This window comes from Dromiciops gliroides, chromosome 3, assembly GCF_019393635.1.
Source record: "Dromiciops gliroides isolate mDroGli1 chromosome 3, mDroGli1.pri, whole genome shotgun sequence".
Taxonomy (NCBI): domain Eukaryota; kingdom Metazoa; phylum Chordata; class Mammalia; order Microbiotheria; family Microbiotheriidae; genus Dromiciops; species Dromiciops gliroides.
This window is the reverse complement of record NC_057863.1, coordinates 601,282,369-601,309,069: the sequence shown is the minus strand read 5'-3', so window position 1 is coordinate 601,309,069 and position 26,701 is coordinate 601,282,369. Positions and strand designations below refer to the sequence as shown.

At 49.3% G+C, this 26,701-nt stretch overlaps 1 protein-coding gene across 1 annotated transcript in view; it reads right to left on the bottom strand.

The window, feature by feature from the left end:
* Positions 1-847: 847 nt before the first annotated feature.
* The window catches only part of SDC3 (syndecan 3), a 72,205-nt gene continuing 46,351 nt past the window's right edge, over positions 848-26,701 (bottom strand). The window contains exons 2-5 of the mRNA XM_043992481.1: positions 9,958-10,075; positions 8,244-8,923; positions 6,943-7,222; positions 848-6,559 (exon numbers count right to left, since the gene is read on the bottom strand). Of these exons, the coding sequence (XP_043848416.1) occupies positions 6,393-6,559; positions 6,943-7,222; positions 8,244-8,923; positions 9,958-10,075 (1,245 nt within the window). The 3' untranslated portion in view covers positions 848-6,392. The remainder of the gene's footprint in view (positions 6,560-6,942; positions 7,223-8,243; positions 8,924-9,957; positions 10,076-26,701) is intronic.

The window sequence follows — 26,701 nt, the reverse complement described above, 5'->3', positions numbered from 1 at the left end:
TCCTTCCTGTTTTAATTTTGGAAATCTCTCAGAATATACAATTTGCTAAATCTAAAACCAAGTTCTCTGAAAGTTTATTTCCCAATTAATTGCTTCTAGTCATACCTTGGAGTGATATTGCTTATTATCCTCTCTATACTATTTTGTAAATGAGGTTGCAACTCTGAAGTCAAGAGTTGTCATTGGCTACAAGTCTTCCAACTAAGATAGTTTCTTAGGTCCTTCATCTGCATCATGGTGACTTTTGCCTTAATTAAAATCTAAGGAACAGTGAAATTCAGAGTCCATGCTCTTTCTGTCCATTTCCCACTATTTTTAGAAGCAATGATTTAAGCAGATCAGAATTAAATTCATGTAATGTGTTCTTAGCTTTGATTCTGACCTTTGTCCTATCTGGTGGATCTCAAAATGACTCCCGTGGTGGTGACCAAAAGTTCCCTGTCTAGGCATTGTCTCCTAAGTTGAGTCAATTTCATTTGTGTGTAAGAGAGAGAGAGAGATGAAGCTTGGTGCTCATCACATTTAATTCTTTCCAACTCTCTTGAAGGAGGTATTTGTGATGTACTGCCAGGCATCTAAGTAATCTACAATGCTTTCCCTTCCTTCATTCTTTGAACTCAAACCAACATTTTTGACATTGTTTCTATCATCCTCCCCCATGCCCATCTTTGCACTGAAGTCACTGAATATTAACGTTTAAGTTAACTGTTGGAAAGACCTCAATAGCTTCTTCCTTGAACTGTCTTCATCCCCTGAAACAGATGGTGGTCCATAAGCAGAGATTCTCTTCATGGCTGTCAGTTTGCCAATTCTAATCACAAGCACTGCAAAGTGAGATGACCAAATATTCTGTGAAATCAATGCCTTTATTTAGCTCTCCAAGAACCTACAAGCCATTCTACTAGTTACTGCAACTATCTTATATCTTCTATTTTATTTATAGCAAGATTAATATGGATATGCTTAATAACCTGCATTTATATAGCTCTTTTAGGTTTACAAAGCATTGTTCAGCACATACGATTATCCCCACTTTATAGAGTGAGGCTCAGCGAGTTTAAGTGACTTGCCCAGGGTCACACAACTAGTGTCAGAACCAGGATCTGAATCCAAGTCTGGCCTGTGTCTAAAATTAGCATCCTTTCCCCTACAGCACACTGCTTCTCAATTGCAATGAACAGATTACTCAAATAGAGTTTTGTTATTGGTCATTAAGCAAAGGTCTCACATAAGCATTAGTTTATAGAAAACAGTGTGCAGATACTTAGCCTCTCCTGCCCCCATTCTCCACTACTTCACCATTATTACTGGGGGAGATGGAGGTCATACCAGAGCTTTTAGATTTTTGCTTCGAGCATCACCACAGCCAAAAATGCCATCATCTAGTGGCGGGTATTCTAGTAATGAGCCTCATAGTAGAAGCAATGTTACATAGTGGAAAGAACTGCACTTAAAATCCTGGATCTGCCACTCCATGCCCATGTGACCTCAGGTAAGTCATGTCATCACCTCTGGGCCTCAGTTTCCCCATTTTTCTACCCATCCTTTAAAACCTCAGCTCTAACGCCACTTCCATGAAGCCTTCCCTGCTTTTACCAGTTAAACATGAGTTTTTTCTCACTTCCCTTTGTTGCACCTTTCAAGTTTTAGGTTCTAGTTGGTGTCAAAGTCCTCCTAATAGATGCTTAACCTCCATGGGAAGGAGTGTTCTAATCTTTTCTCTTCCCCTGCAGTTAAAGAGTACTGTAGGATAAATTGGTGCTTAATAAATGGCTGTGGAATTCGAATGGTTCTCAGGAGATAATTAATTTCCCTTTTATTCCCTTAGGCTCTTCCAAAATCAAAGGTGGCTCTGGTGGTCCCTGGGTGTTGCCTTAGGGGGAGGAGCTGAGGCACATGGAGGTGGCTTCCGGTTAGACTGGCAGGGAGGTGTGAGGTCAGGGCCTGGAGAAATGATTCTGATGCTCACCCCACTCCCAGCCAGGGAGCATCCTTTCAATGACTTCATTTTTATTTCCTCTTATAAATGGGCACAACACAGAAAGAATTAAAAAATAATAATAATGGTACCATTACAGGATTGGGCCATGAGCCCAGGGTTTGGACTAGTTCTGTATGATGGGAAAGGGTTCAGTTGGTCTCTTCCTCCCTTGTTATTCAAAAGTTTTGGCCATAAACTCAGGACAAAAACAGGTTGAGTTAACAAACAGGTTGAGCGGGAAGGATATAGATAGGGTGGGGGTAAGGGGTTTCTGCTCTCCCCTTTCTTCGACCTGGATGCCCAGACAATTGCCCCCTCCAAGTCCCAGGCCCACAGGTGGTTCTGTAAGGGGAGAACCCCCAAAGAGGGGTCTGCTGCATGAGACAGTTCCTGTTAAAATATTTACATGCATTCACCATTTGGTGAAGGGGGGTGGGGGAGGGCCATGGTGTCAGCTCCAGCCTTAGAAACTTCTCCAGGAAGAGAGCCAGATCCTGGAACTCAGAGAAGCTCTAAAGACTGGGCCACGTACCCTGAGATCCTCAGTCCCCAGGTCTTTTGGCGATCTTGCTATCTGTAAATCTATACAGGCTCCTTCAATTCCTATTTACAAGGAGAGCAGCCTGGGGTCACTGCCCCATGAATGGGGAGAAATGGAGAAAGTGGAGGAACATTTGTCCTGATATTGTGGATGAGATGCCCTGAAACAGAAAGGGGGCCATCTAGAAAATACAGAGGGACACCCCAAGAGGCAGCAGCTGCCTTGCTAATAGTTGAGTCTAGGGGAAGGGGGATGGGAATGTCTGCTTCCCAACAGCCCTCCCAACCCAACCTCTCAGCATCTCTCAGGCCCCAAATCCAACACCAGCTGACCCACAAGGGGGCCCCAAGTTCCTGACCACAAGGCTTCCCAGCCAAGTTGCCTTTCTCCTCCACCTTCCCTTTCCTACTGGGCATTCCACTAGGGACCATGCCCATCAGTTTCCAAGGACCCCTCAAACGTGAAAGAAATGGGTCACCAAAGAAGGCCTCCTCAGGGTGTGCTGCTCCTGGGGTTGGGGAGACCAGGGCTGTAGAGCCCAGGTCTCAAATGACCCAACTTCTTAGGGGCTTCCTAACCACTCCCCCCGACTCTAAACGAAGCCCTCAGGCTACATGAACTCCCCTCTGGCTAGACTGTCCATATTATAGACATAACTCACTTAGGCAACCAGCTGCCTATAGCTTCTCCCCCCCTCCCCATTCCCAAGAAATCCTCCCCAAGCCAAGCCCCTGCTTAGAAATGGGGGCAAGGTCTAGGGTGATTCACTGGAACAGGACAGACACTGTGACATTGATATCATAGTCATAATCAGATAAAGGGAGGTCCCAGGGAAAGAACACCGCTGAGAACTTGACCCCCCTCTATACTCTTCCCCACCAACCTTCAGAGGCTAGTGTTACCTTATTTTTACTTCTCAGTGTCCCTTCCCCTTTCCGTCCCCTCAACCACTGGGCCACAAGGCTATCTCAAGTCAGCGTTGGGAGCCAGTGGTGATGTGACAACTGGAGGGACCAAAGATGAAGCCTAGACAAAGGTCCCAAGGACAAGGAGCTGGCTGGGATTCAGGCCTTCCTGTTCCCCGTCCCTCCACACTCAAACCTCTGGGGATCCACTTTTCCAGAGCTGTGTTCTACCACTCCAATAAGCTCCTAGCCTGATGACACCAGCCACTTCCTCAAGGCCTCCTTTCTCCTCTCGTCATGGACCACAGCCCTACAGGTGGGTTGGTCTGATGGAATATGTTGAAGACCTATGCTGAGAGTGGGCGGAAGGCCCAAATCTCACTGAAAAGAGCCTCTGGGAAGGAGATCGAGCGGCTGGGACCAAGATCTTGACACCCTTCCACTCCTCCCTCCAGGGATCTGGTCCATGAACTCAGCCTCCCATCCTAGGCCTCAGCCTGAACTTCTCTCCCTACTCCCACATTCCCCCAGAAGCTACAAGCCTCTTCCCATTCCCCATATGTATGTTTCAAAATTCACCAAGTGGCCATTCTGACTTTCTGACCGTGGGCTGGGAGGAGCTGACAATGCAGGGGAGTGAGATAGGTGGTTCATCAAGGGTGGGCATGGGAGGCAAACAGTCCAAAATCCGGGATTCTCTCCCTGGAACGCCTTCCAGCCCCTCCTCCCCTGACAGAAGACCACCTCCCCCAAGTCTGAGACAGCCCACAAAGGGCTCCATGCCTCTGAAGGAGAGTGCTTCCGTCTAGAACAGACGTTCCAGCATGAAACCCGCTGGTGATGGCGCTATTCCAGTTTCTTGACTGTCAGCATTGGGAGGCTCCCCAGGGTCCAGGTGTGAAGGCCTCTGCCAGCAGGTGCTCCTGAGAGATGCTGGGTTCCTCAGGTTTCCCAAGGAGGCAGAAGATACAAACTGTAACGGGCCAGGCTTTGTTTGTGAACGTGACACCCACTCCCAGAGTTACAAACAGGGTCAAAGAGCATGGAGATGCCTGTGACAGGGACAAGGAAGGGTGAAGACCCTAAAACAGGGAGCTCACTGCAGGCAGAATCTCTGCCAAGCACAAGCTCTGGGGCAGGGAGCTCATAACTGGCTCCTAGGAGCCCTACGGGGAGGAAGTACCAAAGGGCCTTGGGACGCTCAACAGTCTCCCCACAGGGGTTCCCCAAGAGGAGGGCCAATGTCCACATACTAGTCAGGAGGCAGTAGGGCTGGAGAGAGGGCTAAGGGCCGCTCATGACTTGATCCAGGCAGGCACTAAGTGGCTTCCAAGAGTTGGCAGACACATAGGCCCATGAACTAGGCAAGATGGTGGGAGCCAGCTCCAGGTAGGAAATCAAGGGCCTGAGGCCATTGCTGGGAAGTCAGTCAGTTTCAGTGAAAGTCCTTCTGTCCCCATCCCCAGTCCATGAGGGAGGGGGTCTGAACTGGCAGAATGAAAACATCCATACAACTTCACCACACAAGTCAGGCCTTTGGCATCTGGTTTCTGGGTCCACCAGGAGTGTCCCCTTCCTTTCCAGATTCACAGGATCAGCCCTAAAGCTGCACCTGTCAGACTACTTATTCTTCCAGCCCCCCACCCACCCTGGCTCTTCCCACCGGCTCTAGGCATCCAGGGGAGGGGCGAGTGACCTGCCATCTTTTCTTTTAAAAAGAGCTTCCCCAACTGCCCAGCTATAGCATGTAAGGATGGACATGTGGCTGGTGATATTGACTGACTATGTCAATGACTGGTGTGTGGGAGAGTTCTGTTGGGACACAAGATGGTATGGCTGGTGGACCTGGTGTATGTGACTCTTTTGTGACTGTCGGCATGCTGGGTCGTGTGAGTGATATATGTGGCTGGTTGTGACAAAGTTGTGTCTGGCAAACACTACCCCCTCGGGTGGCTGTCGTGCCTTGGGCAGAACATCTCTGCCCATACACTCCCCCTCCCTCGCCACTTGGGCTACACAGAGAGTCTGCACCCAGGCCAGCAAGGGAGAGGGGGGAGGGAGGGAAGGAATGTCCCCCCTCCCCTGGAGAAGGCTTGAGCCAGCCACTCTCAGGCACTCTTGGCAAAGCCACATGCTTGTTAACCCTAGCGCTGGTTGGCACAGGAAGGTAATTCAAGGTTTGGTGTGAGAGAGCCCCAGGAGCAGGAGGAAGGGGCAAGGGAGGGTGAAGAGCCTCTCGGCTCCCCGACTCACTCCCCTCTCCCACTATCTCCCCTCTTCCACTCAGACTCTCCTTCCCTCTTCCTCTCCTTCCTCCCCCCACCTTCAATCCAGCACTGTCTACAGGGCTCACTTGCCATGGCCAAAAGACGTTCCGCCTAAGAGATGGCATTGGCTGCCATGGGCCCCTAAAACCACTAAGCTAAGGGTTCACGGCCCCATGACAAAAGGTGCCCCGCTGCCAGTCCAGGAGAAACCTCCCAGTCCGGATGAGAAGGCCATCAAGAGCCTGAGGGAGAGGAGAAAGGGAATCCCAAGTCTCACCCCCTCATTTATCAACCAAAGAAAGTTCTGTCTGACTCTTAACTTCTTCCAGTTAGGAATGTGACCCAAAGTTCCTGGAGCCTCAGCCTGCCGGGCCATTGGCTCCTCTGGGGCCCAGCTCTGGCCTGAAAAGTGAAGAGGGGTGCTGATCAGAGCTCGTCGGGGAATAAGAGGGGTCGGGGAGGGGAGGCTGGCTGCCCCCTGTCCAAGGTCCTGCCCCTCGTGCCAGAGGGAGGGCAGAAGGGTCTATGGACAATGTCTCCTTGCACTGGCAATAACTCGGGTCCAGTGCAGCGGAGGGATTCAGAAGACTCACAGTCAGTTCTGTCCAAGGGGTAAGCAAAAAAAAGGGGGAAGGAGAGGAGAGGGAGGCTGGGGGCAGGGGAGGGAAGAGGAGGCAAGAGGAGGCACGGAGGTCCTTCTAGGCATAGAATTCCTCCTGTTTGTCCGGCTTCTGGTATGTGACGCTGGCCTGCTTGGGCTCCTCCAAGGTGTAGCTCCCTTCATCTTTCTTCTTCATGCGGTAGATGAGGAGTGTGACCAGAAAGGCAGCAAAGAGGGCTCCGACCACCCCGCCCACAATCACCGCTGTAGGGAAGAATGAGTGAGCAGAGCTTAGGCCCCTGGAGGCTGGAGGGAGGGAGGGAGGGAGGGAGGGTGGGAGGGCAGGGGCTCAGGCACTGGGAAGCGGGGTGAGGCCAACTCCAGTCTCTGGTTCTTGCTGCCATATCTCCCCCCTCCAAGTGGAATAGGGACCCCCTGAAGCCTGAGCTAGTGAGGGTCCCCTGGGAGAAAAAGAAATAATGAGTGAATGCAGAATGAATCAATGAATGAACAAATGAACAAATGAATGAATGAACGAATGAAACACTTATTAAGTACTATAAGTTCTGGGAAACCAAGAAATCTATCTATCCATCCTCCCTCCTATCTCCTATTCCACCCCGCCCCCCATCTTAGCCAGGCCTTACCTACTAACACTTCCTTTCTCTCAAGGATATTCTTCTGAGGCAGCTGAGCTGCTGAGTTGCCCAAGTCGATGGTGTTATCAAACAGGCCTGGCCCAGCCTGTTCGTCCTTGGGCTTCACTCCTGCTGAGGTGGTAGTGGTCTTTTCACCCACTGCCACCACTTCATTGTCCAGCTCTGGCTGGGTGATTCCCTCCTCTGGGGGCTCTGAGTCCCCACTGGGGAATGGTACCTCTGCCTCCACTTCCCGGTTTGTAGCCAGTGGGGCCTCTGGGGTAGGGGTCTGCAGGGACAGAGAAAAGAAAGGGAGGAAAATGGGCAGGGGGCTCACAGAGTCGGCTCAAGGCTCCGTCTTTTCCCCAGCATGGAAATCTTCCACCGGGTTCACCCCCCCCTCTCATCCCCAAATCCACAGACAGCCCCTGTGCCAAGCAGAAAGAACCGAGAGTAAAGAGAAAGGAAGGAAAAAAGGAGAGAAAAGAGCCAGAAAGAGAGGGGAAGAGAGAAACAAAAGGAGGAAAAGAAAGGGGGTACATGACGGGGCGATCTTTTATTTGAATCTAATTTATCTGTTGCAAGAAAAGGCTCTATTTAGGGAGAATCACTGAAAAGCGATACTGATATAAAAAAAATAAACAATGAACCATTCTGAAAGAAAAAAAGGAAGTCAAGAAAAGCATGGGGTGGTGAGAAAGAGAGGAAAGAAGGAGGGAGAAGAGGGACAAGAGATGGGAAAGCAATACAGGATCATAGACTAGAAGTCAGGAAGGCCCTTAGGGGGCATCTGGTCCAACAGTGGAGGGGGAGGGCATATAACTTTCCCAAAGTCACATGAGGAGCAACTTACAAAGCTGGGATTTGAACCCAGGGCTTTTGGATCCAGGGGAAAGAAGAAAAGGGGAGGAGGAGGAGAGATGGAGGGGAAGGAGAGAGGGTGGTAGAGGGAATGGACCAGGGAAGAGTCAGGGAGGCCCATCTGGGAAGTGGGGGCTGTGCAGATGCCCAGGCACCAAATGCCATTTGTTAGGGCCCAGTCATGGTGCCTGGCAGGAGCCCTCCCCCTCCCCAAAAGAAGAGGCTGTTGAAATAGCAGCACCCTTCCCCTATTCCCCCAAACAGCACTGCCTTCCATACAAGAGCCTCTTTGCTCATGCCATCCCTATTCACCAGCCTTAAGCCCATGCCAACCCTCATCCCAGTCTCACAGCCCAGCCTCATTCCCATACCCAAGTCACCCTCGAATTCAGCCTTTTATAAATTCCCATTTCTCCACTGATCTCTAATTCCCAGCCCTATTCTCCCACCTGTGGCACCTCAGTGGGCACAAGGGCATCAGATCCCAGAGCTACCGTGCTCTTCTCAAAGCCCCCTGGAGGCTGAGAGGTCTCTGGTTTCGGCAAGGTGCTTGGCGTGGCAGTGACCACCAGCTTCGGGGTGGATGCCTCTGTATCCAGGCCAGAAGCTGCTGCAGAGAGGGTGAGTGTGGCAGGAACTGTGGCCTGGGCAGTGGCCTGGACTGTGGCCTGGACCGTGGCTGCCACCGTAGCTGGGGGAGGAGGCGGGAGTTTAGGGAGGGATGTTGTCTGAGAAACCGGCACACTGATTGTGGACGGGGGGTATGTGGGGATGCTAGCGGTGGTTGGGACAACATTGGTGGTGGCAGCAGCCACCGCCACTGCTGGGGCCACAGTGGCCACGGCTGGGGCCTCAGTGGCCACAGCTGGAGCCTCAGTGGTCACGGCCTCCATGGCCGTAGCCACAGTGGTGGCCGTGGCGGCAGCAGTAGGGACCACTGACACCTTGGTCCCTGCCAGGACAGTGGTGGCAGGCTTTGGAGTGGGACTCTCTGATGGCTGCATCTCAAAAGGGGTGCCCATCGGCTGGATAGCACTGGTGGGCAGCACAGCTGGTGTGGTGGACAGGGCAACAGCTACATTGGTACTGATCCGCACAGCCTTCTCAATCCCAGACTCTTGCTCAAAGTCTAAAAGGAAGGAAAAAGAGGGGGGATTGTAGAGTCGAAGGAGCTGTGGTTTTGTGGGAGGAAGGGGGTGCAGAAAAGACTGGCATTTTCTCACCCACTTTTTAATTCAGTCTCCCTTTTGATAATAAGCCAGAGAAGGGAATAAGGCCTTTTTTCCAAGAGTCCCTGCCAGGCCAAGGAGCTGATAAAGGATTCCTGGGAAGAATCTACTCCCTCCTCTCTGCCTGTCAAAATCCAACCCCCAAAACCAGCCTCCCACCTCTTCCAGAAAGCCTTCCCTGATTACCCCCAGCCAAGTACTACTCCCAATGAGCCCTTTTCATGCTTTCCTGTGTGCCCCCCTCACTCGTGGGCCCCAGGCACCATTGCCTGGTATATTAATCTTCCGTGGGTAGTTTATTTCTTCACCTATAACCTAAACTCCTAGAGAGAGGAACATCTCAACATTTGGAGACCAGACTCCAGTTTTAGCTACACCATTAATGCTAAAAGTGTAGGCAGCTGGGTGGTCCTGGGCCTGGGTATCAGGAATACTTGAGTGCACATCCAGCCTTAGATACTTAGTTACTAGCTGTGTAACTCGGGCCAAATCATTTATCCCCTCTCAGCCTCAGTTTCCTCATCTGAAAAATGGGGATGATAATAATAGCACCTTAATGGGCTACTAGGGGGTGCTATAGTGCATAGCGCACCAGGCCTTCATTTGGGAGGCTTCATCTTTAGGGAGTTCAAAACTGGACTCTGACATTTACTTGCTGTGTGACCCTGGACAAGTCATTTAACCCTGTTTGCCTCTGTTTCCTCATCTGTAAAATGGAGCCGATAGCTCGCTCACAGCGCTATAGCAAGGCTCAGCCAGGGCTCTCCAGAAGGGCTATGTCGGCATCAGTTATTGCTCCCTGTATCCCTCATGGCACTCAGCCAGAAGCACCCCCAGGAATGTCCCAGGAGCCAGCAGCTTCCAAGCTAGGCAGTCCCCAGCTGCCACGGGAGGGATGGGGGGGGGAGGAAGAGGAGGAAGGGGCTTTACTCACAGCCAGAGCCAGAGCCCGAATAGTGGTCATCTAGCTCATCATCTGGGAAGGAGTCGTCATCCCCGGATCCCTCCAAGTCCACGGGCCTCTCAAAATTTTCACTGCGCCATCGCTGAGCCTATAGAGAAGCAGAGGGAAGGAGGTCAATGGTCAGTGGTCAGTGGACACCCAGGAAGGCCAGAGGCCGCACAGCCAGGTACCCACCCCAAAGAACCAGGAGCTATGCCTGTGGCACTGCTGGGAATCCCGGGGTGCCTAGAATGGAGGCCCAGTGCCCAATCTCTCTACGCTTAGGGAGAGGCTACAGGAGATGCTGCTCAGCCCAGGCCTCTGCAGGCATGGCTCAGCATCCCCCATTGGGTCAAATTCCCTTCTCACACAATTACACAGAATCCCAACCTCTCAGGCTTTCCATGACCAATTCCCGAAGAGCAGGTCACTAGCTCAAAGGATTTACTAAGCCGACCACACGTCCCCCATCCCTGCACTAAGCATCAGGGTTACAAAGACAAAAATAGAAATAGTCCCTTCTCTCAAAAAGCACACACTCGGGGCAGCTAGGTGGCGCAGTGGATAGAGCACCGGCCCTGGAGTCAGGAGGACCTGAGTTCAAATCCAGCCTCAGACACTTAATACTTACTAGCTGTGTGACCCTGGGCAAGTCACTTAACCCCAATTGCCTCACCAAAAAAAAAAAAAAAAAAGCACACACTCTCATGTGGCAAACAACATATGAAAAAGTAAATATAAAATACTTCTACATCCGTAAAATGTAATTTATTAAAAATGTCATTTTAGGAAATACTAGCAACTGGAGATAGGCAGAGGGGAAGAAGCGGGTAAAGATTAAGAAAGGCCCTGTTGAGAAGGGGGCCCTTGAGCTTAGCTTTGGAAGCAGGGAAGGATTCCTAGAGGCAAGTGAGGAGAGACACAAGCTTGGGGGATTGACTATTCAAAGCAACAGGGGTGGAGATGGTGTGTTACATGAGGAACAGTGAGTAGACAGACTAGGAAAAGCATGGCAGCACCATACCAAGGGCACAGGAGGCAAGGCTGAGAGGTGGGAAGCAAAGGGATGATGAGAGGAGCTGGAAAGGAAGAACAAGGTGGGGATCAGAACCTTGAAGGGGGAATCATTCAGGGATCAGTAGGTGAAGGAGAAACAGGAGACACCCAGAGCTTTTGTTGAGAGGGAAGAAAGAGGAAGGGACTAGGAACCCCAAGAAAACAGGATGGACAGCTGGGATCTCTGCCTATTAACCACACTTCTCCCAGAAGGATCTCACGGTACCCACGTCTCCAGACTTTCCAGAGCAGCTGTTGCTTTCCCATGCCCCCCTCGCCCTCTGAGAGCAGCTACAAGAGGCCAGAGCAGAGCCTGGGCAGTGTGCCCAAGAAGACGAAAAGTATCTGGATTGGAGGTCAGTCGATTGGGACGTCTGAAACGGCCCCTCCCCATTTTTCAGGAAAGGCGTGGCTTACGGAACTCCATCTCAGACAAGTGAAGGGAGGAGGGGAAAGAGGGAGGCTGGGGAATCCAGAATGAGAATTTGGAGCCTGGTATTTGGGGAAGCTTGGGAATCAAGACCCCTGTACCCCTTTTCTCTTCTTTCCATTGACTACATCTTCCAGTCCAGCCTAAATCAGGGATCTGAGGCAGTGGTCAGAGCACGGTGCTGTCCAAGTCAAAGGCAAGGGTCTGATCCTTCTGTGGTACCCTCTTCCCCACCCCAAATTACAAGATGGAGACCCAACCATGGACACAAACAAACCTGCCCTGCCCAGGTCAGACTGAGCCCAGGACTCAGTCAAAGACTGGGTCATAATCCTGGACAAAGTCAAAGCCCTCTAATACCTAGCTGGACCCTGACTCCCCCTAACCATGGAAGCAAAGACCCCCACACACAGCCTGGGGGAAGACTAGGCCCTAATGCCAGACACGGATTCATCCCATGGACCCCAACTGTCTTCCAACCTGTCCAGGCTAGAGGGTGACATCCCACCTTCCTAGATAGACTCCAGACGAAGGCCTGACCCCAGTCAGACAGAGCCCTACTGCCTGACACAGAATGGTTCCTGAGCCTGACACAAGATCAGCCCTTAACTGAGCCCTAACCCTGGACACAGACTGATCCCCTGCCCTGGGAACATACTGAGGCTCAAATGTAGACCATACAAAATCTTCTGGGGACACAGTGGAAAGAGCACTGAGGCTGGAGTCAAGAGGACCTGGGTTCAAACCTGTGTGACCTTAGAAAAATATTTTAGTCTCTGGGACTCAGTTTTCGCATCTGTAAAATGGAGATAATAACTAACATTTAGAAAGCCTCTTGAAGTTTGCAAAACATTCTATGTTATCTCATTTGAGCCTCATAACAACCTTTTTGGGTAGATGCTATTAATATACCCTTTTTAAAAAAGAAACAGGCACAAAGAGGCTAAGTCACAAAGCTAGTGAGTGCCTGAGGTGGGAATTTGAACCCAGGTCTTACCACCCCCAAGTCCAAGGCTTTATGCACAAGGCCACCTACCTGATCTGTAAAAATGTCAATGACCTCAAAAGGTCCCTTCAGAATCTATTATCCTATTATCTGTGGTAAAATATGAAAGTTTTTAACAGTCGGTTAGGATAACTGAAAGACGCCAGTTTTTCAAGGACCACCCTTTTGGGGAGGAGATGAACAGTCCGCCTGCTGCGCATGTCAGACTGCCTGCCGGGTTTTTGACTTCCGGGGTGGAGAGAACGAGAGTAGGCCTTTTTGCCTGCTTGGCGGAACTCCTGACGGCGCGGCACAGACTCTCTCTCTCCAAAGGTGGCCTTTTCGGTTTGGTGAGTTTTTATAAGGAATATAGACTAAGCTTAGACTTAAGACGATTTGTATTATGTTTCTACTTTCCTATCCTTCTAATCAACATCACCTTGTGACTATCATAACTATAAATAAAAAGGTCTATCTAGAAAACCAAAAGCTTCTTCCATTTACTAGTTTGGGAGATAAATTAAGGGAAAGGTTAAGTAGGGGAGATTTATGATCTAATATCCAATTTTAAATCTCACATATCTAAACAGGAGACCAAGTCTCAAACCCTAGACCCAGACTGGGCCTTAACCTTGATCACACAATGATTCATGACTCAAGCCACATGCTGAGTTGGGACAAAAAGTAATCCCCTAACCCCTACACTGATGCTTAGCCCAGGCTAGAGTAAACCACTCTGACCATTGTGGACCAAGTCCCCTAACCTTGTTTGCAGACTGATCAAGTATCCCAGTTATGGACAGAACCCTCACCCCAGACAGAGGCTGAACCAAAAGTCTCATCCTCCATCTGATAAACATGATGCTTGGCCCCACACAAGAAGTGGAAACAGTTCAGGGAAAGGAAGGAAAGAAGCATTTCTATAGAGTCTACTACATGCTAACCACTTTTATAAATATTATCTCATTTGATCCTTAAAACAACCCTGGGAGGTAGGTGCGATCATTAGCCTCATTTCACAGTTGGGGAAACTGAGGCAGACAGTAGTTAGGCGACTTACCCAGGATCACACAGCTTGTAAATACCTGAGTCTTGATTTGAATGCAGGTCTTTCTGACTCCAGTCCCAGATCTTTATCCCCCACCCCCACCCCTGGAGATGTAATTCAAAGGACACAGAAATCTGCCGAGGTCCTGGGCATCCTCCCCATAAGTGAAGGGATGCGTTAATTATTAGTAGCTAGGACTAAGTCACCAACCCTCCCTACCCGACTAAAGAAAAGAATTCTATCTCACGAATTCATTCATTCGATAATTTACTGACAGCTTGCTAGGGCTGTAAAACTCTTTAATGTTTTGGCGTCTGGAGGAAAAAAATGAAAATATCTTACTAGCTGTTCCACATGCCTCCAACTGCTCGAGCCCTCCCTCCCAAACCACCCTGTATTTAACTCTGCTGTAATTCTTGGTATTTATTCTTTTTTTGTTAACCCACTCATCTTCCCCCATTGGAACGTAAGCTCTTTGCAAGTAGGAATTATTTCACTGTTTGTATTTGTAGCTCTAGTACCTAGGACAGCGTCATTGACAACCTCATTCATAAGGAAGGTGTATGGGGGGGGGGGGATAGACAGCAAAGTAGGTGTTTCTTTCAAGACTCAGCTCAAATCCCTGCATGCCCCACCCCCACCTGTGTTCTCTCTGTGGGATTCTCTCTCATTATCCTGTATATATTTTGCAAAAACCCAGTTATTTACAGGTTGTTTTCTCCATTGAGGGCAGCCAGGTGGCACAGTGGATAGAGTGCCTAGCTTGGAGTCAGAAGATTCTTCCTTGAGTTCAAATCTGGCCTCGGACACTTACTAGCTGTGTGACCTTGGGCAAGTCACTTAACCCTAATTGCCTCAGTTTCCTCATCTGTAAAATGAGCTAAAGAAAGAAATGGCAAAATCGTTCCAGTATCTTTGCCAAGAAAACCCCAAGTGGGGTCACTGAAGAGTCAGACATGACTGAACTAACTCCTCCATTAGACAGTGACCTCCTTGGGGGTAGGGACCTGGTTTCTTTGTATCCCTAGGCTTGGCACAGAGTAAGTGCTAAGTAAAACACTTGTTGGTGATAGTGATAATAATCAATCAATCAATAAACATTTATTAAACCCCTACTATGTGCTAGCCACTGAGCTAAGCCCTAGGGATGACATCATGCAAAAAATATACACAAAGCAAACTTTATGTGGGATAAATTTGTTGCTGTTGTTCGGTCATATCTGACTCTACATGACCCCAATTTGGAGTTTTCTTGGCAAAGATACCGGAGTGGTTTGCCATTTCCTCCTCCAGCCCATTTTACAGATGAGGAAACTGAGGCAAACAGTGTGAAGTGACTTGCCCAGGGTCACACAGCTAGTAAATGTCTGAATCCAGATTTGAACTCAGGTCCTCAAGACTCCAGGGCTGGCATTCTATCTACTGGCTGCCTCAATACAGGATAGATAGAAAATAATTAACAGAGGGAAGGCACTAAGAGGGGTTGAGGAAGGCTTCCTGTAGAAGCTGGGACTTAAAGGAAGCCAGGGAGGTCAGTGGTTGAGATAGAGGAGGGAGAATATTCTAAGAATGGGGGATAGGAAGAGAAAATGCCCAGAACCCAGAGCTGGAGGGTCTCATTCGTGGAACAGCCAGGAGGCCAATGTCACTGGATAGAAGAGTATGTGGTAGAGAGTAAGGTGCAAGAAGACTGGAAAGGGAGGAGGGGGCAGGGTAGGGTAAGAAGGGTTGTGAATGCCAAACAGAGCATTTTGTATTTGATCCTGGAGACAGTAGGGAGCCACTGCCACTGGAGTTTATTGAGTAGGGGAGCGACATGGTCAGATCTGTGATTTAGGAAAATCACTTTAGTGACTTAATAGAAGAGAGACTTGAGACAGGCACCCCCTGCCCCAACCCCATCAGCTATTGCAATAGTCCAGATGTGAGGTGAGGAGGGACTGCACCAGGGTGGTGGCAGTGTCAGAGGAGGGAAGGGGGTGTACTGGAGAGAGACTGCAAAGGTGAAATCAACAGGCCTTGGATATGGGCGGGGAGAGCATGAGGAGGCTGGGAGGATGGGGTTGCCCTCAATGGTACTAAGGAAGGTAAGGGATGGGAGAAGGGTTTGTGGGAAAGATAATGAGCTCTGTCTGGGGCATTCTGAGTTTAAGATAGCTTGTCATTTAAACTAGGCCTTGAAGGACAGATAGGATTTCAACAGGTAGAAAGTGGAGGGAGCACCTGCAGAAGAAAAGGCACAAAGCGGGGGCAGCTAGGGGGCGCAGTGGATAGAGCATGGAACCTGGATTCAGGAGGACCTGAGTTCAAATCCAGCCTCAGACACTTGATACTTACTAGCTGTGTGACCCTGGGCAAGTCACTTAACCCTCACTGCCCCACCCCCCACCCCCAAAAAAAGAAAAAAAAGAAAAGGAACAAAGTGGGAGAGAGATGACTAAGCTCAGGGAAAGAAGAGGAGCCCAAAGGAGCTGAAGGCATGGAAAAAGTCTCAGGCAGACACACTGAACACTCACAAGCCCAACTAGGGGCCTTAAACATGCAGACAAAAGATGGAGGCAGGGAGCTGAATGTTGAGACACAAGGATACTCCGGGATCTATAACAACAACAGCAAGAATGTCAAGAGGAAAGGCCTGGGAGAAATAAGGACAGCAAAGAAGGTGGGGTTGGGTGTGGTGGGGGTAGCTTCCTGGGGAGCAAAAGGGAGCTCAAAGAAGGGACAGGATCATCACCTCGGGGGTAGCTGGGCGACGACAGAAGATGGAAAAAGCCAAAAACCAAACCCAAACCACCCCTTCTCATCTTACTTTGCCTGTTTTCTCTGCAGACTGGAAAGTATAAAATAAACGTGGTTAAATAGGTAGTGACTTCTCCAGGATGAGCCCTCGAGGGGTTGGGAAGTACCCAGCTGCCCTAAAAGGTCTCATGTCACAAGACCTATACCAGCAACAATCCCCAGCACTGAAAGAAAGGGATGTGGTGGCTGAGCCATTGCCAATAATTGAGAAATTACAGAAAACAGACAAGGCACTGTAGGTCTGGCACCAGGCAAATGGAGGCCTGATTTTCAAGAAGGGGAAGAGGGTGGGTTCCTCCAGTGATAAGCTAATAGCCTGATTGTTCTTCCTGGCAAACCACTAGAGTCTGTTCTGAAAGGGGTGCTCTCTGAATACTTCTGAAAGCACTTAGAGCTAGTATGGGTTCATGAAGAATGGATCATACATTTCCTTTCCTTTTAGACTCAGTCACTAGACTGGGAGAGCAGGAGAAGAGCAGTGCAAGACACCTCGATATCAGTAATGCATATGATGGTCCGTCACTCATATCTTTGTGGATGGGAGAGGGGTAAAGAAGAGAGACAGAAAAACAGAGACAGAGAGGGAGGGAAGGAAAGAAGGGAGAAAGAAAGAGAGACAGTGTCAGAGACAGAGAGAGGGAATGAGGAAGGAGTAGGGAGGGAAGGAGGAGACAGAGACAGAGAAAGGAACAGAGAGGGGGAGAGAGAGAGAGAGAGAGTTAAGGAGGGAGGGGAGATATTCAGAGAGAGGGAGAAAGAAGGAAACAGAGAGACACAGAGAGAGGGAAGAAGAGAGAAAGAAGGAGAGAGACAGAGAGAGGGGAGGAGGGGAGAGACAGAGACAGAGAGAGGAGGAAAGAGAAAGAGGGGGGAGGAAGGGAGAGGGAATCAGACAGACAGAGGCAAGCAGACACAGGGTTGCAGATAGCAAGACAGACAGGAAGGGAGGGAAAGAGACAGGCAGACAGAGTCAGAGAAAGAGAGAGATGCCACCCTAACAACAATCAGACAAATGAAAAGAACGATGAACGGAGATAGACCTCAGGTTAAATACAACTTGGGGACTGCCTTGTCAAAGCACACAACCTTCCTTTCTTTTAAAGGATGGTAAATTTTGACAGTGTAGGATGGAGAATATGACTAGGCACAATTGTCTTTTTTGTGTTGCTCTGCTGAGCTGTTGGGGAGACTCTGATATACCTTGGGACATGTTTAGATTTTTCTGCAGAGTTCAAACCCATCAGATCTGTGATTCCATTGGTACTGGGAACTCCCAGTGAAGAATCTACTTCTAATCCTGATCCACACATGCTTGGCACCTTGTCGTCCTAAGGGAGTTTCCTGGGGGCACTAATGCTTTAAATGGCTTGGCCAGAGTCACACAGTCAGTATGTGTCAGGGGCGGACCTTGAATCCAGGATGTTCCAATGCCAGCACGCTAAGAGTGCCGTGATACCTATTCTAGTTGCTGTTCTTGTTGCTGTTCATTTGTTTCAGTTGCAGCTGATTCTCCATGATCCCATTTGGGGTTTTCTTGGCAGAGATCCTGGAGTGGTTTTGCCATTTCCTTCTCCAGCTCATTTGACAGATGAGGAAACTGAGGCAAACAGGGTGAAGTGACTTGCCCAGGGTCACCCAGATAGTGTCTGAGGCCAGATTTGAACTCATGAAGATGAGTCTTCCCATTCTAGACAAGACATCTGTTCTAGATAAAACAAAATCAAACTTCAAAAACAATATGGAGAGGTGTCCACTAGGTAATAATATGGTTGGGTGAACTTGGTACAGGGCTTGGCACAAAGTAGGCACATTTATTAAAATGTCTGAAGGCTACCTGACTTAACTGAATAGATGTCAAACTGGAAGGCTGCTTTCTGTTCAACCTTTACATCAACGATTTGGATGAAGGCAGGGATGGCTCATCAAACTTTAGCAGATGTAAAGTTTGGAAGAACAGAGTAACACAGTGAAATGACAGAATGAGGACCCAAAATATCTCAGTAGGTTAGGATGATGGGCTGATAATCTGCCTGTCTGCCAGGTTCTGAATTTATCTCCAGGGAAATACTGGTAAACAAAAGATAGCTGGGGTTCAGACACAGCCTCTGATGCCTCCTCCTTTGGGCTTGGTCATTTACCTTCCTTGAGCCTTCCTTACTTCATCTGTAAAATGAGGGGATCAGGCTAGACAGCCCCTGGCTCCTCTGTCCAGCTCCCAGATCTATGATGTTCTGACCCAGGGAACTGATTTACAGAATCAAGTAGAAACAGGAAAACAACAGGCACGATGACATCATCCATGTAAATGCAAAGAACAGAAAACTGAAACTGAGCACTGGGTAAGTATGATGATCCTCCATGAGGAGAGGAGAAAGCGCAACTCCTTCCCCTCCCCCTCCTTTGCAGAAAGGGTGATAATGGGCTTGGAAGACTACATACCACCACGGGGTGAATGGGGGTCAAGTTGCTTAATTTCCTTTCTCTTAGTTTCTCTCTCTCTCTCTCTCTCTCTCTCTCTCTCTCTCTCTCTCTCTCTCTCTCTCCCCCTCTCCCTCTCCCTCTCCCTGTCTCTCTCCCCCTCTCCCTCTTCCTCCCTCTTTCCCTCTCTCCCTTTCTCTCTCCGTGTCTGTCTCTGTGTCTCTCCCCTTTCTGTCCCTCTCTCCTCTGTCTATCCATCTCCTCTCTGTCTCCTTTCTCTCTGTCTCTTTCTCTGTGTGTCTCTCTCTCCCTCACTATTTCTAGCTATGTGGGGAGAGGGCAGATTTGGAAATGAAAGCAACATAAAAACAAAAGATAGCAATAAAAATTATTTAATGAGAACAGATGCAAGCTCCTACACTTGGATTTGAAGAAACCACCTGCAGGTGTCTTGGATGGCCAGATGAGAGCCCAGTGAACCATGTGGCCCTGCAGTTCCCAATGGGAACACCAGCTCAGCCTTCCTGCAGGAAACAAGGTGTGTGACAGCCCAGCTGCCAAAGCCCCATCATACGTAGAGCCCTGGGGGGAGGTCTAGGAGCCACACATTGAAAGGAACATTGATAAACTCATAGTCAAAGGAAGCAAATAGCCTGAATAATCTGAATAAATGGCTGAAGGAACCAGAGATAACAAGAGGAGGGAGCAACTCATCAACTTGGGAGCTGAGAAAAAATCCTGCCCCAGGTACCTACTATGTCCTTAGGTAAGTCACTCTGGGCCTTAGTTGTCCCATCTGAAAAATGACTCGATGACTTCTAAGGTCCCTTTTCTGCTCTAACTCTATGATCTCATGATCTCAGCAATGAGGACCTGGAGTAGGGTGGTGACAACAGCAGGAGGAGGAGGGGAACAAATTATGATTTGATTATCATTCTAGAGCTGGCAGAAATCTCAGAGGCCAGCTGGTCCAACCCCCTCACTTTACAGAGGAGCAAAGTGTGACCCAGGAAAGTGATATCATTGGGCTGATGTAGTAAGTAGCAGCAGGGGTGGGATCTGAACCCAGGTCCTCTGACTCCATCCTCCATCACTAGTCTTCTCTCTCTCTCTCTCTCTCTCTCTCTCTCTCTCTCTCTCTCTCTCTCTCTCTCTCTCTCTCTCTCTCTCCACTGCAACAGCCCACAGGCTTTGCCACCTCTTCCAGTAATATGGCAGAGGGCGAAGCAAGCCAGTCCGGTTATTGACAGCTAGGAGAGTTGGAGACAGAGAAAAGATGACACCTCAGGAGCCCAAGGTCATGGCCCCTAAAGTGGAAGGGGCCTTGGGGGGTTCAGAACGTGGGAGCCTGGATAAAGCGTGGAACCACTCACAGAGACATCTGATTCAGAAGGGAAGAAGCTCGGTGGAGGTCCTTGGCTGGGCTGAACTCCCCAGCCCCATTCTCATTGCTGTTTCTGCTCCCATTGTCCACGCCCTCTCCCACTTAGTGACTGGTAAGGGTCCTTCCACTGGAAAATCCTTAGAGACCCTTCTGTGGCTGTCTTTTCCCAGTCCTTGAAAGGTGGAGAACCCTCCCATCTCCCTTGAATGTTCAGCCTCTGCGCCGAGTGTTCACAAAGCCAGACTAGATCTTTGGAAAGGTTTCCAACCCTGCCGGGCTCTCTCGGAGCCAAGCCCAGGAGCTAGGGAACCCCAAGGCCAGACACAGCTTGACCCTACCAAGCCTAGTTCTCTCCAAGTGGGGGACAGGGACAAGGGGTCCTCATTGACGGTGAGAGGGCAGGAAGCTATTAGTCCTAAAAGAGTCCGGCTCCCTTCCCTCAGGCTCAGTAATGAATTAATCAGTATTTACTTGCTGGAAGTGACTCATGGAGTGGAACAATTAGCATAATTGCTCCCATGACTAATTGCTTCGATTACTGGGACTTCCCACTTTGGAATCATCCCGGGAGCTGGAGGGCTCCCCACACACACCTTTTCTAACCAAGGGTCCTGGCCCCAGTGTCCAGAGAAGGATCCTGAGGCTGAGGAAGAAGAGGAAAGGGTAGTCCTGGGGCCCCCAGTTCTGAGGCCTCTCCTCTGTCAGAGCAGGAAGAGGCTTTGGAGATGATCCAAAGCGCCCCCCCCAGTGTACAGAGGGGGAAAGGAGGCCCTGGAAAGGGGTACTGACCTGCCCAGGGTATCACCATGGCAGTACCAGGCCCCAGCTCTCCTGCTAACCAGGTCAGAGTTCACTGCACTGCTCTAGCTCACTGCCCCTTTATCAAGGAGGGACAAACTGGCTAGTGATAAAAACTGGGAGGCAGCAGCTTCATCAGTGTTGGAGGGTCTCTACATTCAGAGCATACAGTCACAGAGACTCACCAAGACATACCCCCCCACACACACACCCTACACAGACTTATAGAGATGTCCTCACACAAAGACACAACATGCTACAAACAGGCTTACAAAGATACCCCAAAAAACACCCACTCATACACATACACAAATGCTGAACAAAAGCGTACAAAGACACAGCCACAGACGCAGACCACACACAGGTGAACCTAAACTCACACAATCACAAACAAGATACACTCTCTCAGGCATACACACACGGGATGCCTTTCTGTACAATACAAGGGGATACGCATTTGGTGTATTAGTGTGTGTGTGAGGGAGGGAAGGGGGGAGAGAGACAGAGAGAGAAGGAGGAGAGGAGAGAGAGAATGAGATGGAGGAAAGGTGGACAGAGGGAGGGAGGGAGAGGGAGAGAAAAAGAGGAGAAAGAGAAAAAGGAGATGAGAGAAAGAAAGGAAGAGAGAGGGAGTTGGGGGAAAAGTGGAAAGAGAGGAGGAGAGAGAGAAGAGAGGCAAGAAAGAAACAGGGAGAGACATGGGGAAGACACAGAGAGAGGCAAGAAAGAAAAAGGGAGAGAAACAGACAGAAAGAGAGAGGAGAGAAAGGGGATATGTAGAGACAGAAAGAGAGAGAGGAAGGAAGAAGGGAGGGAAGGAGATGGGAGAAAGGTGGGAAGAGGGAGGGAGAGAGAAAGAGAAAGAGAGAGAGGATAGGCAAGAAAGAGAAAGAGGGAGAGAGACAGGGAGACAGAACCAAGAAAGAGAAAGAGGGAGAAAGGGAGAGGAAAGAAGAGGGGTTTGGAGAGAGAGGGGGGGAGGGAGGGAGAGACAGAGAGGGGAGGGGGGCAGCAGGGAGAGAAGGTATTTAACAGCCATGAGTAGCAGAAAAACATCAAGCCTCCTATGAATCAGTCTCCACTCAGGTAGCTCTCACCTAGATACTATTAATCCCTATCCCAGTAGCCCCTGACATGACAACAGTTGCTATGACGACCATCTCCTCCATCCTAATGACTGGGAGCTGAAACTCCCCACAGAGCTGACAAGGAGACTATGCAAAAGGGAGAGATCAAGAGCCAGGGGACAGAAAGAGAGGATGAGGAACAGAGGAGAGAGACAGAGGAACAGGAAGGAAGGTCAGAAGGAAAGATATGGGAATGAGGAAAAAAAGTGGGTCAGATGAACAGAAGAGGGAGAACCACAAAGAGACGCACATCTCTCCCCTCTCCTCCCCACCCCCCAGGGTGGGGAGCAGGGATGGACAAAAGTATCAAAGGGGAAAGAAATGGGGGGTGGCAGAAAAGGGAGACCAAGGGGAAAAGAGGCAAGGGGGAAGAGAGGAGAAGAGTGAGAGACAGAAGTAAAGCAGGAGAGCTTGCAGGTAGAGAGGGGTCTAGAGAAGTGGAGGGTGGGGACAAGGGCAGGGAGATGGAAGGAGAGAGGGATGTGAAGATGGAGAGATGGGGAGAGTGAGGGGCAGAATATGGAATGTGAGAGAGCAAAGAGAGATAAGGAGACAGAGGGACAAACAGACAGAGGAGGACAGTGAGGGGCACAAGGAGCACGCGTGTGACCTTGGGCAAGTCAACCTCTCTGAGCTGTTTCCCCATATGAAAAATGAGACTGGACTAAATGACCTCTGAGGTTCCTTCCAGTTCCAGATCGCCAATCCTGTGATACTCAGGCAGAGGGATGGCCAGAGGAAGGGCAGAACAGGAGAGAGATGGAGGAGAGTGAGGCAGAGGTGGAGAATGAAGGAGAGGGTTGTGAAGTAGGGTCAGACTCCAGGGATGAGAAGAGCAGAGGAAGGAGAGGACAGGTCACAGAGAGAAGGGGTGAAAGATGGGGGGAGCTCTGTGTGTGTGTGTGTGTGTGTGTGTGTGCATTTGTGTATGTGCGAAACAGAGAATTGTCACACATCTTAATTTAGCCCCATACACCATCAAAGATAGAACAAGACGAGAAGTGCCCGTGCTTTTCCAAATCCCCATATGAGTGGCCCTTACTTCCCAAACAAGCCATCCCTTAAGTATAAGAGGAAGAGCCCCAGCCACGGCTTGAGGCGGGGAGGGTGTCGGGGACAGGAACCAGGACCAATCATCATGAGGGTCAGTGAGCCGCAGGTCGAGTTTCTGTAAAGGCCAGGAAAGAGGGGAATAAAAGGATGACAGAATGTCCAAGTGGGAAGGAAGCTCAGAGCCCATCTCGACCAGCTCCTACAACCGCATGAGAATCTCCCCCCCAAGGCAGGCCCGCAAAGGCTCACCTGGCTCACACTTTTCAAGGCAAGTCAGCGAGCAGTCATTGATCACCAACTGTGTGCTGAACACTGCCTGCCCTCAAGGAGTTTACTCTGGGGCTGGAAAGAAGCGCAGGCATCCAGGCCAGGTCATTCTCTCGTTTGGCCTCCCCCACAAGCCCCTCAGCTGTGGCCTCACTGTCCCCGTTATCCATGAAGAAGCTGCGGTTCAGGGAGCTTTCCCCTATGACCGGATCTCAGAGCTGGAGGAGAGCTAAGAGGGTATTTCATCCAGCCCAAACCCCAATACAACACCCCCCGCCCCCATGGACCTCCAGCCTTTACATGGAAACCTCTGGCAACATAACTAATAAATGTTGGTGCTGGGTCTCAACTCTAGGCTGTTGACTGTGTCCTTTCCATTACATCATTCTGGAAAAATGGTGTAGGTCCAGGTGCTAGAGAGGACATCTAGACCATCCCCCTGCCCCAGAGAAGATGGCACCAAAGCCAGGCCATGGAAAAAGGACTCAGGCTTCCTGCTGCAGAAGCCCAGGGGATGCTGGGGTGGGACTGGGGAGTAAGAAGTGTGCTCTATCAGCCTGCCCCCTAGCCTGGGCTCTGACTTACTATGTAACCCTGGGCAACTCATTTCACCCTGCTGGAGCCTCGGTTTTCCTCACCTGTAAATGATCATATCCTCTGCTTTACCAAGTACCACCAAAATCATAATGGGATAGGACATGAAGGATAAGAAGTCACTTTGGAAACTCCCTCCACACTTAAGAGGTCGGGGTCTGGCTACTGTCAAAATTTAGACTCCAAAAGATGACACAGTAAATGGTACAATATCCCACTTAATTTGCACCTGTCATGAAATGGATCAATACCCAAATGTCCCAGGAGTATCTGTCCCTCTCCCACAAGTTCCCCCACCTCCTCAGTGTCTTTCAAATTTAACATTAGACAACAACCAGACCATTTCCCACCCTCCCCGTGAATACCAGCCCACTCAACACTTAGATACACATTCACACAGACTTCTCAGTATACCCACTATATCTACCAAGTACAATATATGCATACACATACCAGCATAAATCGTCTCACTTCCTTCCCTTTGAAGACCTCACTATAGCTTCCCACTTCAATAAGGTCCTGTCTTCCACCTTTGATCCCTTGACCCCTTGCCCTTCTAATGTTCACATCTGGGGAAATCTTAGGCCTGAGTCCTCCCCACCCCCACTGCTCCTTCTTCCTTTTCCTTAGCCATCGAACACTATTAAAGGAAGTCATGGAACCAAGTAGAGTGGGGTCCACTACAAATTTGTTCTCTGACTTCAAGTGGGCCCTCGAGGCTAAACCTTAATCCTTTTATTCATTTCTGATTAATTCACTCCAACACTCCCCAGAGAACAGCTGTTCTCTCTTCTTAAGCCCCAATCCCCACCAGGCCCCCCTCTCTACAGATGAGCTCCTCTATTTTGCTGAGAATGAGGCCAGCAGCGGGAGTTCCCTCACTTTCATGTCTCAAAAGGCCTGCCTTCACCCCCATTCTCTCCTCCTTTGTTCCAGTTTCTAAGGAAAAGATGGCCCTGTCACTTGTCCAGGCTAACCTCTCAGTGTGTGACCTTGAATCCATCCTTCTTCTTACCTTTTCAAACTCACCTACCAATTGGCTCCTTCTCCAATGCCTTTAAACATGCGTAGGTCTTGCCTATTCTTTACCAAAGTCTTCTCTTGACCCTGTCACCTTCTCAAGCCATCATCCAACTAGGTCTCTCCCACCTTTGACTGCCAAACACCTCTACTCATTTCCTTACTCCTCTCTTGGGGACCCAACACCTTGCAAAGTGGCTTCCAACCCACCACCCAACTGAACTTGCTATGGGACCTCTTCATTGCTAACGCCAGTGGTCTCTTCTCAGTTCTTATCCTCCTCCACCTTCTTGTAGTATTCCTCGCTGATGACCAGTCCCCCTGTGTGAGCACTCCAACCTTCCTCTCTTGGCTTCTTACCTCTGGTTTCCCTCCTACCCATTCAAACACTCCTTTGGCGGCTCCTTCATCGGTTCATCCAGCAATGTGCCATGGGCCGCTCATGTTGTGTCCTCCACCCGCTTCCCTTCACTCTCCTGTGATGATCTCATCTCTCTCGTGGCTTCAATTATCACCTCTCTGCACAAGACTTTTCAATTTGTGTGCCCTACTCCCATCTCTCACCTGGAGTTTCACATCCAAGCTATTGCTGGAGACACATTCTGCTGGCCTCTCAAACACAACATGTCCCAAACTGAACCCCTCACCACCAAGATACTTGCACGCATCCCTCCTAAAGCTTCTCCTTCCTCCCAATATCCTAGTGTCTGTTATTCTGTGGTTCTGTCTACCACCAACCTCCAGCTATCTGGGTTTCTATTACATACACACACACACACACACACACACACACACACATTCAGTGGCTCCCTACTGTATAAAGAATAAAACGCCATTAAAATAAAAATTCCTTAAACAGACACTTAAGGACTCCATTGCTTAAGACAGAGTACTGAGTCTGGAGTCAGAAAGACCTGATTTCAAATCTAGCCTTTGACACCTACTAGTTGTGTGACCTTGGGCAAGTCACTTAATCTGACTCAGTTTCTTAAACCATAAAATGAGGATAACCATAGCACACCACCCCCCTCTCCCAGGGCTGTTGTGAGGAACAAAATGAGATCATATCTGTGAAGTGCTCACTTAGCATAATACCTGGTATTCAAGAGGTGCTTAATAAATGCTTGTTTTCTTTCTTTTCCTTCCTTCCAAATCTGGCTCCAATCTACATTTGCAGTCTGATTTCACATTACTCCCTTTCACATATGCTGTGTTTCTGTTACGTGGATTACACATCACCTGATCTTGACCCAAGGGGCCTGGAATACTCCCCATCACTTCCTCCAAGGCTCTGTTTGGGGCCACTCCCTCCATCTCTAGCTTTTGCTGACACCTCTGAGCTCCAAGGGGCCTTTCCATTTTCAGATTTCCCAACCGCACTTTTCACAGATCGCTCCTTTGCCTCTATCAACATTTAACTTTATATTTTCTATTGCTTGCCTTCTCAAGGGGGGGGGGGGTGAGGGCGAAAATTTCAAACTCAAAAAAGTGTTTAAATGAATGTTTTAAAGAACTTTATGTGTGATTGGGAAATATTTAACATAAATTATTTTAACATAAATCATATATATGAATAAACAATATAAATAAATGTACTAACTTACTTTATACTTGCTCATTGTAATATCTACACTACTTATACTTACTAATGATATTTAGTTTCTATTTCCTAATTGTAATGACTAATCACTAAATGACCAATGATACCATCGTGTGGATGCCACATCCTGTCCCCTTAGTAAAGGTCTGCACCATC